The sequence below is a fragment of the Lindgomyces ingoldianus genome (genome assembly GCF_010093535.1).
Source record: "Lindgomyces ingoldianus strain ATCC 200398 unplaced genomic scaffold BDR25scaffold_3, whole genome shotgun sequence".
Lineage (NCBI taxonomy): Eukaryota > Fungi > Ascomycota > Dothideomycetes > Pleosporales > Lindgomycetaceae > Lindgomyces > Lindgomyces ingoldianus.
This window is the reverse complement of record NW_022985164.1, coordinates 1218348-1231577: the sequence shown is the minus strand read 5'-3', so window position 1 is coordinate 1231577 and position 13230 is coordinate 1218348. Positions and strand designations below refer to the sequence as shown.

At 51.4% G+C, this 13230-nt stretch overlaps 4 protein-coding genes across 4 annotated transcripts; 3 read left to right on the top strand and 1 right to left on the bottom strand.

Moving 5' to 3' along the window:
• Nucleotides 1-1193: 1193 nt before the first annotated feature.
• BDR25DRAFT_331249 (small nucleolar ribonucleoprotein-like protein complex subunit) lies at nt 1194-4295 on the top strand. Its single transcript, XM_033692614.1, has 2 exons — nt 1194-2332; nt 2384-4295. Exons 1-2 carry the CDS (start codon nt 1285-1287, stop codon nt 4156-4158), a joined length of 2823 nt encoding a protein of 940 aa, XP_033553287.1. The 5' UTR covers nt 1194-1284; the 3' UTR covers nt 4159-4295.
• Nucleotides 4296-5503: 1208 nt separating this feature from the next.
• Nucleotides 5504-7363, top strand: BDR25DRAFT_66064 (uncharacterized protein). Its single transcript, XM_033698889.1, has 2 exons — nt 5504-6719; nt 6776-7363. Exons 1-2 carry the CDS (start codon nt 5828-5830, stop codon nt 7219-7221), a joined length of 1338 nt encoding a protein of 445 aa, XP_033553286.1. The 5' UTR covers nt 5504-5827; the 3' UTR covers nt 7222-7363.
• Nucleotides 7364-8907: 1544 nt separating this feature from the next.
• Nucleotides 8908-10621, top strand: BDR25DRAFT_277567 (uncharacterized protein). The gene is made up of 4 exons (XM_033687622.1): nt 8908-9301; nt 9354-9473; nt 9522-9827; nt 9883-10621. Exons 1-4 carry the CDS (start codon nt 9164-9166, stop codon nt 10255-10257), a joined length of 939 nt encoding a protein of 312 aa, XP_033553285.1. The 5' UTR covers nt 8908-9163; the 3' UTR covers nt 10258-10621.
• Nucleotides 10622-11162: 541 nt separating this feature from the next.
• Nucleotides 11163-13138, bottom strand: BDR25DRAFT_252432 (alpha/beta-hydrolase). Its single transcript, XM_033686177.1, has 2 exons — nt 12635-13138; nt 11163-12159 (listed from the first exon to the last, which is right to left on the bottom strand). Exons 1-2 carry the CDS (start codon nt 13098-13100, stop codon nt 11306-11308), a joined length of 1320 nt encoding a protein of 439 aa, XP_033553284.1. The 5' UTR covers nt 13101-13138; the 3' UTR covers nt 11163-11305.
• Nucleotides 13139-13230: the final 92 nt, after the last annotated feature.

Genomic DNA, 13230 nt, shown 5'->3' with positions numbered 1-13230 from the left:
CCCTCTAATTTTTATCCTTAACCCGTCGCTTATGCCAGAAGGTTACCCTGGCACGGCATTGAGACCGGTGCACAACTAATGAAGCGAACTACAGCTATCGCCGTTGGCGTTCAAGGTGTTCCTGGGTCTCCCGAACAATGCCTTCTTCGGCGGAAATAGCGCGTCCCATTACCAAAGGCTTAGGTGCCTAGAGCTCGATCGCTGTAGTTACAATAAGGCTAGTAATAACTACTCAGAGGTAGGGAGAATCTCGTTGCGAGATATCCATCCATTTACGTTATGCCAGCTCATGCTCCAGAATATCGACTCCAGAATCGTGAATCACCACTGAACACTAGTCCGATTTAGGAAATATTCGACAGCTTGCACGCTATTTTGTCTCAAGCAACTCATCTCTATTATATCCACCACGGACTAGCATGCACCAGAGAATTTCCGCTTCTTAGGGATGTGTCGCATGATAGGGCTTCACACCTCGTAAGATATGGGTGCTGCCGCAACTGGTGCAATATTGGGCAGCCTGATTGATACACTTAGAACCTCAACCCCGCATCACAATTTCGTGAACGCCATTCCTATCACCTTTTCGGTTTAACAATCAAGGGCATCGGGACCTCCAATCTCAGCACCCCACAATTGGTTGTCTATATGGTTCGAAAATATCTGGTGGCATCAGATATCATCCAATTCGTTGAGAGGGCGGTGTCGGCATCAGTTCGGGAGGCATTGGGCAAGTAGAAGATCTCCCTCGACTCCACCGCCCAAGACAGTTTCACTTGGAAAACAATGCAAGCGCGAGGAAGACACGATCTGACACAGTGAGGAGTGCGTGTGTCAGAGGACATCAGATGTTTGTCGTCTCGCCGCTTCAGGATGTACCCTCGTCGTGTCGACGCCTGCGGTCGTCCCGAATTACGCGGCAATGGCCATGGAGAGATGCGGGTGCCGTTCATAAGCGTTTCTATGGCTGGGGATGGTATGACATCGTCAACTCTGAAACATGTATCGAAGTGCCGGTGGGAGGCAAGGATAAAGGGGATCGGAAGTTGGCTCATCGGTTTATAGTTTTCCCTAGCCTCATAAAGTTTTTCCGCACCGATCGGCATTAATGTCTAACTTCACCGACAGCAACTAAATTTTCCCCAGGAGAAAGTTCGAAGTTTTCGCACAAGAAAACTCCGCAAGAATGTCGAGCACTCTATAATTACTAACAACAAGTTTGCCGTGCGCCAAGCTCGACATAATCCATGCTATCGGCGAAATCCCGCCAGCACAATCTTCGCCATGGATATCCACCGATCCCGCTTCGTGCCCTATCCACCATCCGCGATAAATGCTCTCGCCTTCTCCCACGCAGCATCAGAAAATGATAATGAAGACCTCGCATGTCTGAGACTAGCTCTCGGTCGTGCCAATGGCAATATCGAGATCTGGAATCCTAACAAGGGCTCATGGCTTCAAGAGCGGGTCTTCAGCGGGGGAAAAGACAGGAGTGCCGAAGGCTTGGTGTGGACACAAGATGCAGACGGAAAGGATGAGCGAGGAAATTTTGTCCCCGGTAGATTGCGCTTGTTCAGCATAGGGTATTCCACCAGTATCACGGAATGGGACCTAGTAACAGGTCTCCCCGCACGCCACTCCAATGGTAATCACAGCGATGTGTGGTGTTTCGCAGCGCAACCTAAGCTGAGGATATCCGAGAAGAGCGAACGTGGGTTGGATGCGTCTCTTGGACAAAACCTAGTGGCGGGCTGTGCCGACGGCACTCTAGTGCTACTTTCCACCGGGGATAACAACCTCAGGTTCGATAAATTTCTCGCGCGGTCATCGACCAAAAAGGCACGCGTACTTAGCGTCACATACAAAGATCGGAACACCGTCTTGGCAGGTTTCGCAGACAGCATGATTCGGGTCTTCGACACACGGAGCGGCCGGATTCTGAGGAACATCTCCTTGGGAAGTGGACCCCCAGGTGGGCCTAGAGATATACTCGTGTGGAAAGTTAGATGTCTTCCAAACGGCGATTTTGTTTCCGGAGACTCTACGGGAGATATTCGAATATACGACGGCCAAAACTTCGGCCAGCTTCAGCGAATTTCGGGTCATGAAGCGGACGTCTTGGATCTGGCAATCTCAAAGAACGGTAACATGATCTTCAGTGGAGGTATGGACCGCCGGACGTGTTTCTACACCTGCAACAAGAAGTCTGGCGCTGCTCGAGGGTATGCAGGAGACAGATGGTGCAAAGTATCTCACCAGAGATATCATGACCACGATGTCAAAGCCATGGCTACATATGAAGGAAAACAATTGAACGTTATGGTGTCTGGAGGTCAGTTACCCTATCTACTATTATCCCCAAATTTTATTAACGTCTCTTCAGGCATCGACACCCAACCCGTTGTTGTTCCCCTCCGCCAATATGGGCGGGAGCTCAGCCGTAAACTTCCCGCTTTGCCACATGAGCCTCCATTGGTGAGCGCTTCCAACGCACGCCTACTAGTGAGCTGGTGGAACACCGAAGTGCAAATATGGCGCGTCAAACAATACCTTGATGTTGCGAAGAAGCCCAAGCTTGTCGCCAGAATAGCTCTGCGAGGGGAGGAAAACATTACATCGGTGACCATAACAGAAGATGGCGGGCTTTTGGCAGCTGCAACCGCTGCTGAGGTTAAACTGTTTCAACTCGGTCCTGCCAACCTAGCATCGGGCTCTGGCTTCCGAATTCGAAAATTAGAGATTCCGTGGAAAGCAGGAGCTAAACTTGTGCGGTTCTCTTCGGACGGAAAGTGGCTGGCCCTCATATCAGCCACCAACAATATAACATTCATACGCGTGATAAGACAAGATGTAACCGACCGCCCACGGGCAATTCCCCGAATTCTTCGTCTACATCGACTCCCAAGGAACGATATACAACAAGACCCGCTCAACGGACCTTGGGGACATTACAGCCGATCAATTACTCACGCTGGCTTCTGTCCGGACGGGACCGTCTTTGCGGTTGCAGATTTAGCTGGATATGTTGACTCCTGGCTGATTGAAGGGCACGAGGATCCTTCTGCACCCGAAGTCGATGTTGACGAATCTTCAGCATCTTCCACGTCCGAGGGTGACGACGGCTTAGAAGATGAGGACATGACCTCACAGGAGCGAACGACAATACTAGGCCAGGGATGGGTACCTAATCCATCAGGACATCTTCTCCCTAGGCTAGATTCGCCTCCTCTTCTGCTTTCATTTCGACCTAGGGCCGAGGGATCTATTCAACTACAGCCCAATGGGAACCCCACAGCACATTATAGCCCACATCCCCACTTACGTGCTCTACCGAAAGCGGAACAGCATCTCCTGCTGGTGTCGGCAAATCATCAGCTATACCAGTTTGAAGTTTTGGGTAGCCGACTCTCGGACTGGTCAAGAAGGAACCCGCCATCAACTTACCCTTCAAAATTTCGTTTGCTTGATGACCCAGTCAAAGGGTGTACTTGGGATGTAGCCAACGGATATCAACGTCTTTGGCTACATGGCGAAAAATGGTTGTTCATGTTTGATCTCGCTGTCGACTTACCCCTTGGAGAAACAACGGATGAGAACCGCCCAGCCAAACGTATTGTAGAGAATAGAATGGTGGCGTCGAAGAAACGGAAGCGCGAGCCTATAAAAGAAATTTCCAGGAAGAAAAAGAGCGGCGCGGGTGACGCGGTCCCGGAAAATGAGACAATGGTTACAAAAGTGCGCAAATTCCACAGTGGCAAAACTGACGAATCCGACAAGCTCAACTGGATCGACCTCAATAAAGTTGACCGTGTTGGTGCAGAGTCTGACGAAGACTTTAATGATACGCATCAAGCATTAGCCACTCTTCGAAGATCGGGAGGATATGGTGGCCAGTCTACGACCCAGATCGTACCGGGTAATGGAGAGGTGCAGCAAGAGGAGGCCTTGCAGACAGATTTAGAGTCACAGGAGAAGGGCGAAGATTTGGCGGATCACAAGCGTCGTGTGTGGGAGTCATGGTGGCACACTTTCAAATATCGACCGATTTTGGGTATGGTACCGATTGGAGGAGACAACCAGCCGCTCGAAGTGGTTCTTGTTGAAAGACCGTCATTTGATCTGGACCTTCCACCAAGGTTCATCAGTGGTCACGACTGATATGTTTCATGCCATCACCCTCTTATTCCTTCTTGAGTGAGGAGAGTCGAGACAACGCGTGGTCCTCGCCCAGTCAAGTAGTTTCAAATATCTCGGTCAAAGCTCCAACACTGCTCCAAACATGATCGCTAATTCACAGCAAGGTTCCCGTGACAGTAGCTTGATGTCTGTGGATCTTAGAACTATAAAGTTGTGGAGCGTGTTGGTAAAGTGGGACCATCCTTGCTCTCACGAGGCTCACAAGCAACACTAACCTAATTCGAAACGTGTTCGTCGTCGTATGACTTCGACCATTCGTAAGCTTCTCGAATCTGATCTCACTTTCTGAAGGGCAGCGACTCGTAAGCGTCCTTGTCCGGCTCCGTGAGGTGTTCTGCTGATCGTGCCCATCATTACTTAGCAGGAGTTTCAAGCACTGCTTGCAGGACATTTGTTAAGAGCAGCCTTCGGAAGGGGCTAATAGCCAAGACCACAGCATCAGACTTGACATCTCACCCCAAAGGCTTTGCATGTATCGCCACTGGTTGCCATCTGTCTTACGACGCTCGCTGCCAGGCCGCCGGTGCGCAAGCCTAGGAATAGCGGCGGAACAAGTTGGAAGGTGTCTCAGGCGATTGCGTGGGTGGGGTACGCTGGGTGAAGCGGCGGGCTGTCAACCTTATCTAGGCCCAGGCTTGGGAATTGGATCTTATTATTGTTCCTGTATCAGTTTATATGGGGTTGAGAGGAGGTCCATGGATGCAGCGACTGATGCGGGAGCTTACGACTCCCCAGCCAATCTCTGGCTAGCGCCGAATACGTGGACTTTGTTCAGACTGCACGCGCGGCCAGTCAGGCAGCGAAATGGATCTGCTCCCTGATGAAAAGCCCTTGAATTCGTACCAAACCGTTCGAACCTCCTGTTCTATGATCGTAGACTCAATATTCATCTCGCGATCCTTGCGCTTTTGAGCCTGCACCATTGTTCCCTCAATTATCGGCGAGAAGAGGCAGCATATTTGCCGACCACTCAACTCGAATCGGATGGGCTGCCGGGCAGGGTATCGGTCTCGCTCAACACCCTCCTGCTCCACTGCGCCGCTGCCGCTCTTGAGAGCAGAAAACGCCGAGGACACTCATCGCCTCCCGCGCCGCTCAGCAGCAAAGGCGTTCATCAAACACCATCTCACCGTCACCTGCGGCGGATGCGTCTCTGACGGACGGCCGACGACGGTTCTGTCTTTCTGCTGAGGGGGGACCGCGACCTCGGAGCTAGGAAGCGAGCCAATCCGGGGCTGAGGGACTCGTACGCAAGCATACGTACGCGCAATCACTTGGGCAGTTGCCCCTACCGCATCGGCCTCCGCATCAATACCCTCCACACCTCACCACGGCCGCTCCCCTCTCCACTCTCAACACACTCCTGCTCTCGTCGAGCTCCCGTTGCGGTCTCCATCAACGCTACGTTGCTGCATCGCAACAGTTGTCGGCCACTCCCAGAATACTTCGCTGCGTGCCACCCGCTCTGCTGCGCCTACAGCCGCCGCGCATCATCCAGGGCTGTGCACCCACTTTCAGTCGCAGCCTGGAACATCCTCAAAGCTCGACTCCCACCACTGCTTCATCTCTTCACCAACGCCATCCTCGACATCTGCACTCCTCCACTGCGACTGCAGTTCACACCCCGACCATGGAGCACTCGCACGCCGCCGAGCGGGGCGCCGCTGCCAATGTCGACACCGATCAACTTGCCCAGGAAATGACGGAGCGCTTTCGACAGGTCCTGAGCACAAAGCGGATGAACGAACTCACCTCGCGATCTGTCCTGTCAAGGTCGTCATCGCCAGCGCCGCGAGACTTCGGCACACCACAGCCGCCGGCCACCACGAATGCACCTCCGCCATCCTACTCGTCACTCCGAAACATACCTCTGGTGGCCCAGGCCCCTCAGGATGCTCGATCAATACGCTTTAAGAACATGCTTCACTCGCTATCTAACATGCCCATACGGTGGGAGAACCCCGGTCTGCTGGACGAAGCCCTTCGAGTTGTCCCACTGGAGCAGATCTACAGTGAAGCCGAGGAGGAGAGCCAGATCCTGCAAGCTGAAGCAGAAAGCTTGGGCGCTGGCAAGAAGGCCGCATGGGGCTACCAAGACTGCGTTGTGCGGGCACTTCTGCGATGGTTTAAGCGATCATTTTTCACCTGGGTCAACAACCCTCCATGCTCACGATGCTACTCTCCCACAATCGGCGTAGGCATGGCCGCTCCACTCCCCGACGAGCAAGCCCGTGGCGCGAACCAAGTTGAACTCTACAAATGCTCAGTCGAGCAGTGCGGCGCATACGAACGATATCCCCGATACAACGACGCTTTTGTCCTGCTCCAGACTCGGCGAGGCCGATGTGGCGAATGGGCCAATTGCTTCAGCATGCTGTGCAGAGCCGTCGGCTCAAGGGTACGATGGGTCTGGAACAGCGAAGATCATGTGTGGACGGAGGTCTACTCGCTCCACCGCAAGCGCTGGGTGCATGTCGATGCTTGCGAAGAAGCCTGGGACAAACCCCGACTTTACACAGAGGGTATGTCGCATTCTCTGTTTAACCCTCCAGGGACCTATAGCTAACAATTTATCAAGGATGGGGCAAGAAGCTCGCTTACTGCATTGCTTTCTCTGTTGATGGCGCTATGGATGTCACTCGAAGATATGTACGCAATCCAACCAAACATGGCATGGAGCGCACCAGGGCACCCGAGGCTGCCTTGCTCCACATTATGGATGAAATCCGCGCCATGCGTCGAAGCAGTATGTCGAAGCAGGACAAGTTCCGCCTTGAAGGCGAAGACATGCGTGAGGATCGGGAACTCCGCAGCTACGTCATCTCCTCTATCGCACACGAGGTGAGCAGAATCAGTGCCGACGACATCTTGAGCGGACGAAGCAGCCGTCCTCGACCCGACCCCGATGCGCAGAAAGCACAGGAAGGCCGAACCAGTGGATCTGCAGAGTGGATACGACAAAGAGGCGAAGGTGGAAGGAGCACACCAAACCAACACAACCCTCGAGATCAACATCCTCGATGAAAAGCGATCTGCACAACATTCTACTCGTTAATCCCCGCATCCTATCCCACACCTTCCATGGTCTCCAGGATATCACCAGCGACGAAGCACCGTCCTTTCCGCCCACGCACGTCACGACGATGCTCAAGACAGCCGGAACCGATGACGTCCAGGGCACTTCAGAACCATTCATTCCGCGATATTCGCCCTTGTAACCTTATCATTTAGACTTCAGCGACTTTCTGACAACATATTCGCGACGGAGTTTAGGCGCATCTACTCGAGACATTAGTCCTAACATCTAATGTCTACAAACCTGCCCACGGGCCGTTTCTTTTCATTGTCATTTGTCTCAGCATTTCTTGCGGGGGCGAGAAGCTCGAAGAGTCATTCTGTTTGTTGCATTTGGTTTGTCAATTTCCACTTTGAATGTGCGCAATGGTTGCCACACTGTTTATACCACTGGCATTTTGGATCTAGTCAGGCGACTATACAATTCATTTGTTGAATTTTTCATTTGTTATAAGCATTTAGGGAGAAGTCTGAGGCAGAGTTCGATCACTCTACACACGATGTGATGGCATTCACGTGTTTGGGAGCTCTCATTTGCTGAGGTTTTGGATTACACGCTGTCATGGTTGAACGATAAGCAGAGTGAGGGGATCCGGAGTTGGTGAGGTGTCTGAGGGGTTGGACGCGCGTCCCTCCGCCGCCTCATTGGCACGAGATGCGAGATAGAGAAAATCTAAAAAGAATTAGCAGCTTCAGCAACGCGCACTTTGACATTCAATTCTGGTGACTTTAGTGGTGAGCAGCCGGGTGCTACACGATTACTACGGACCCCTGTTGTCGGCGACCATCGTGAGGAAATTTCATGGTGTTGAAGCAGCTCAGGGTCCACTGACCGCTCCAGGCCTGGGGAGCGGCTTTCGCCTTCAGATCTGCCAAGACGCTATTATCGCCCTTGCTGCTTTTTCTGCGCTTGGGTTGGTGCATTTGAGCCTAAAAATAGGCGTGCTGACTGCGCACCAGCGCCTTTACCGTTTCGAGGGCTTGGTCGACAGCTCGGCGTCATGCTTTGCAAGAGAAGCTCGAACGCTTGAACTTCGGAGGGAGAGTGCGCCGAGATGAGCTTGGGGACTGTTCAGCCACAGCAGTAGCTGTGCAACATCGCTCGTACGATGGGAGGGGAATGTAGATGCGGAACGGGGAGCGTTGGAGCTTGGCGTGGTTAGGGTGATTGCTGGATGGAGCAATTGGAGGAAGAGCAGTGAATGGAGAATTTCAGCCTCAAACAAGAGTACTGAGGACTGGTGAAGGGAACGCAGCTTGGGAAGCTATTTCGGTAGAGTTGCTTGGGTAATCAAGGAAATTTTATTTGGAGATGTGAAAGCACATCGACATCCCGTTCGTTGCGCAAACCGCATCACTAGTTCACAGATTCCGGCACACAAACTGACAACAATAACAACTAACATGCCGGGACATATGAAGCCGCTGACCGGGTGGTTATTCGCCGCTGCTGAGATCGCGCAGCGTTGTGTTCATGATAGGGAATACTCCAGGGCTGCACCGCCATCGTCGTCGTGTTAAAGGCCCAAGAAGACCTAGTCGTCAGCGCTTTTTTCCTAGTTCGTGCTAGCCACTCCAAGCCTTGTGAGGCTGTGGTCGCTTCTTCCTGGTTCTCCATCTGCGTTAACACGGACCCCTTCAGCCCCTTCAGCTCAGTGTTGGCCGTCCTACAAAAAGCCTCGACAACGCCCTAACATCTCAGATCCATCCGTCGTCCAGCCTCCCGTCCACATATCCAACACCTTGTTTCGCGTTTGGGGTAACCTCGAATTCAGCTGTCCACCCCTCACAATTGTTGTTTTCCTCTCCTGCCGCTCCCGATTGACGTAGCGTCCCGACATCCTTCCAGGCCTCAGCCGCTCCAAACAAAAAAGAAACAACCAACGCCAGAATGGGCAAACTCGGGCGATTCGCGTGCATTTTCGTGCCAATGGCACTGACCATTGCGTCGCTCATTTGCCTGATATTGGTGTTCTCGGGCCAGCTTAACAAGAACATGGCATTGCAGAATGACCTTTACTTCTTCAAGGTTGGTTCTAAACGGTGTCGCGAGATTGACATGGTTCTGACGTGTAATATAGGCGGATACCAAAGACTTTACGGAAAACCCCGATGTGTTAGAGAATTCGAATCTTGACAATGTCCTGCTCCAGGCACTCACGGGTGCGGCGAAGTCGAAGGATCTGAAGGACTTCTACCAGGTACATAATTCCGATGAGTTTGCAATGCAGTCACTAACCTTTGACTAGGTCGGATTGTGGAACTACTGCGAGGGTGATACCGATGACAAGAACAAAGATACTGTCACCTATTGCTCTCCCCGCAAGGCCAACTTTTGGTTCAACCCCATCGACGTCTGGGAGCTAAAAAACACAACCGCCCAGCAGATCTTCCCTGACAAGCTGAAGAACGGAATCGATGCGTACCACAAAGTTTCCAAGTGGATGTTCAGTGCCTATGTTATTGCCATCTGTCTCACAGCCGCGGAACTTGTCGTCGGTATCTTTGCTATTTTTAGCCGATGGGGAAGCCTTGTTACAACCATTGTCTCTTCGGTGAGCATCCCTTCAATTTCGTATCATCAGAATCGAAAGCTAACCCCACGTTTAGGCGCAAACCCTCTTCATCGTCGCCGCCGCCGTCACCTCAACTGCCCTATACGGTGCTCTCGCCGGGACCTTCGAAAGTGCTCTCAAGCCCTACAAGATCAAGGCCTCGCTAGGCACCAAGATGCTTTCCGTAGTCTGGCTTGGCGTTGCCTTTTCCATCGCCTCCGGCTTCTTCTGGTTGATCTCTGTCTGCTGCTGTTCAGGAAAGTCCGGCCACAAGAAGGTTGTCGTGGAAAAGACGCCATATACCTACGAGCGTGTTGCGTCTCCCTATCTCGGCCATCGCGATCAGGGCAACGAGCTCCACAACATGCCTCACTCTGGTACTACCACCTCAGGTAGTGCCTATGAGCCTTTCAGACACGAGCGTGTGTAGTCGGATTTGAACGAACAAAAGCTGGCGTTCAGGCTCCGTGATTCGTCATGGTAATGGCTAATCTGTGAAAGATGGACATAGAACGGCAAATCATCAGATTTTCGGATGACGTATGTGTGTGTGTGTGTGTGTGACTGGTATTTATGGATGAGCATTAATGATGCGATACAAGTACTTCAGGAGTGTGATTTGTATACCACGGCGTTTAGGGGAATTATGATTGCATAGTTGGGTTACTTTTGACCTACATCTGGAGCTCAGATGATCAGGATGAATTTAGCGAGCTTGGGGGTCTCTAAGATATTAGAGGGGTGGAGGACGTGGAGGAGATGTAGGACAATTCATATACATACCATATATCGAATATTGGCTCGACTGTTCTATCCGTGAATAGCTTTACCGCCTGAGAACCAACACCCGCCTTGCGTTCAGTTTCAGTTTCTATGCAGCAGTAATCCGTGAGTCGCTTGTTCGCATCCCTAGCTCTCGGATTCTACCCCTTTCTCCATCGGCATACTCATGATCCTGAGTAAGGCAGTTAGCGAAATAGCACATTTATATGGTGGCGTCAACCAGTGCTGACGTACCAAATGAAAAGAAGCTTTTGAATCAAGCCTTACTGCATTTAGACTGACGTCTTTCCTTTCTAGGGAATCTGTAAGACTGTATGGTTGGCGCGAGCCCTCATTAATTAAAGGTGTGATTGTGGCGCTATGTTGTATAGAGTCAGGATCGGATTTTGGTATTTTGGGTCTGGGTTGGTAAGAGGCTGGAACGGGGTTTCCTGGAGAGATTGGACATGTGGAATCAGGATTTGCCCGCTAGTGGCATGGATATAGCGACTTTGCATTGTGTTGGACTTGCATAGCATATTGGCGCATCTCACGGAACATTGTTTAAGTTGAGTTTTATCTATCAAGCTAGCTGCTAAAGTATAGAAGAGTGGTAAGAAGATACAGCTTTCTGCTTGGAACCGGACCTGGGCTGCCCCTTGTATATCTCAACATTGAGTAGTAAGTACATCGAGAGTCATGACCGTTATACATATCTACCACCTGGATTTCGACTTCTTTGCCTTGCGTGCCAGCCCCAATTCTCTTCCCACCAAACTCGCAATCTCATCAACTTTGTCAATGGCGAGTTCATGTCCTGCACCCTTCAGGACCTGGACTTGAACATAATCTTCTCCCAGCACTTCCTTGACATCTTCAGCAACTTCCTCAGCGACGATGATAGGGTCATTTTCGCCTAATATCACATTCACTTTCTTCAACGGTATCCCCCCAATCTTCATCTTTTCACCAATGATACGCCAGCGATGATGTTGATTATGAATCGGCGCGAAGCGAATAGTAGATACAAAAGCTGGCACAAAGCCTCGGTGATGCTGGATCTGCCAGTCGACGACGTTACCGACAGTGCTGTTGGGGCATGTTGGAAGGAGATTGAGTTGCGGGGAGAGGTAGACAGCGTGGCTTCTCAGTCCACCTTTCTTCTCACTCTCGGGCTCTTTCTGGGCCTCGACGTCCCCCTCGGGCTCAATGCTACGGGCGGTGTTAGGGCCCGTCCATAATCTCCTGGCGACTAGCGAGTGAATCATCCATTCTGGAAGAAGTCCGCTGGTGGAGTAGAGGAAGCGGCTCTTCCACGTTATGTGTGTGGTGCGGATTAGACCTCCGGGTGCGATCAGGATTAGGTGTGAGATGGAGGCGGTGAAGTAGGAGGTGAAATCGGCGGCTATGGCCCCGCCTAAAGAGTACCCAACGATAGTGAAGGGGGATGTGCTAGTCCAGGATAGAGGGGAGGATTGAAGGACGAGGAGAATTTGGGAGGTGTAGAGAGCGGAGGAGTAGGAGTTTGTGGCGGGAGAAGGTCCCGAAGAGTGGCCGCGAGAGAAGAGGTCTATTATTGGTGAGTTTGGTGGTCTTCGAGGAGATTTGGGCAGTGCGAAAATCTTGAGTGGGGATGAATGAGATTTCTGACTGCATAGATTGTGAAATATTGCGAGGATAGGAAATGCTCTAGATATCTAAGGTATGTTCTGCAGAACATGACAGAGGTGATTCGAGACAGAAATTTGCATCTTGTTAACGTCCTTCTTGATTATGGCAGGACGATTAACTAACCAAATCTACTCTGCCATTGTTCCATGGTAGGCGCAGGCGTACTCTAGATGAAGGAGGGTTTGAGTTGAAATGGCGGTGAGAATGAAATGGGGGTTGACAAGGCTCTGAAGACTCTGTGTATTGCCAGTCGCAACCGAAATGGTCATAAAAAGTTGAGTTGAGCTTGGTAAAACAAACCAGAGTTCTCAAGGAATAAACGAGCAGCAAGGAGATTGACGACAAATGATTGAAAAGACTTCATTGCCACCTACCAAACAGCATCACTCGACATCCCTTCTCGACAAGTTTATAAGCCAGGCCCGCAAGTGCAATGCTGGGGGTACTTATGCCGTGAAGAAGGAGAACCTTCGGTCCATCTTTTGGTCCCCATTCGTACACCCGCGTAGTGCCATATGGCGAATCCACATCGCGGGCTCCAGGAAGGGCATATGGTGGATACGGCAGGTTCTTGGTCTCGTCTGTTGATAATCGGGGCAGGAGGGTTTCTCTCGGCGACGGAATAACTTTGGTTCCCCCAGAGTTGGGAAAGCCTCTTAATGAGTTGATAAAGAGCAAAAGGCCGACAGACGCCGCTCCTGCGGAAAGATACAGGGGAAGACGAGATGATACAGGAAGACTGGAAAGATTGGGAAGACTGGGTAGATTGGAAGAGTGTGTCCCTTGGACGATCTTTGGTGACGATATGATACTGGTCGCTCTGTCTAGCAGACTGGCCATGATGAGAGCGAGGTGCGATCTGCAAAGACGAGCCTGACCAATGGCATACAGAAATAGACCTGGAAGAGAAGATTATGGTGTTGAGTGTAAAAATAAGCCGAGGGCCGGGTCCGTTGCGCGATACCTCTTT

What these genes read in the sequence shown, in the direction of transcription:
- BDR25DRAFT_331249 (XM_033692614.1), top strand. Translation starts at nt 1,285, where the DNA reads ATGGATATCCACCGATCCCGCTTCGTGCCCTATCCACCATCCGCGATA. An exon ending in GAACGTTATGGTGTCTGGAG is followed by an intron (nt 2,333 to 2,383) that starts GTCAGTTACCCT and finishes ACGTCTCTTCAG; the next exon opens with GCATCGACACCCAACCCGTT.
- BDR25DRAFT_66064 (XM_033698889.1), top strand. Translation starts at nt 5,828, where the DNA reads ATGGAGCACTCGCACGCCGCCGAGCGGGGCGCCGCTGCCAATGTCGAC. An exon ending in ACCCCGACTTTACACAGAGG is followed by an intron (nt 6,720 to 6,775) that starts GTATGTCGCATT and finishes CAATTTATCAAG; the next exon opens with GATGGGGCAAGAAGCTCGCT.
- BDR25DRAFT_277567 (XM_033687622.1), top strand. Translation starts at nt 9,164, where the DNA reads ATGGGCAAACTCGGGCGATTCGCGTGCATTTTCGTGCCAATGGCACTG. An exon ending in ATGACCTTTACTTCTTCAAG is followed by an intron (nt 9,302 to 9,353) that starts GTTGGTTCTAAA and finishes CGTGTAATATAG; the next exon opens with GCGGATACCAAAGACTTTAC. An exon ending in TTACAACCATTGTCTCTTCG is followed by an intron (nt 9,828 to 9,882) that starts GTGAGCATCCCT and finishes CCCCACGTTTAG; the next exon opens with GCGCAAACCCTCTTCATCGT.
- BDR25DRAFT_252432 (XM_033686177.1), bottom strand. Translation starts at nt 13,100, where the DNA reads ATGGCCAGTCTGCTAGACAGAGCGACCAGTATCATATCGTCACCAAAG. An exon ending in ATGTCGAGTGATGCTGTTTG is followed by an intron (nt 12,160 to 12,634) that starts GTAGGTGGCAAT and finishes CACCAATAATAG; the next exon opens with ACCTCTTCTCTCGCGGCCAC.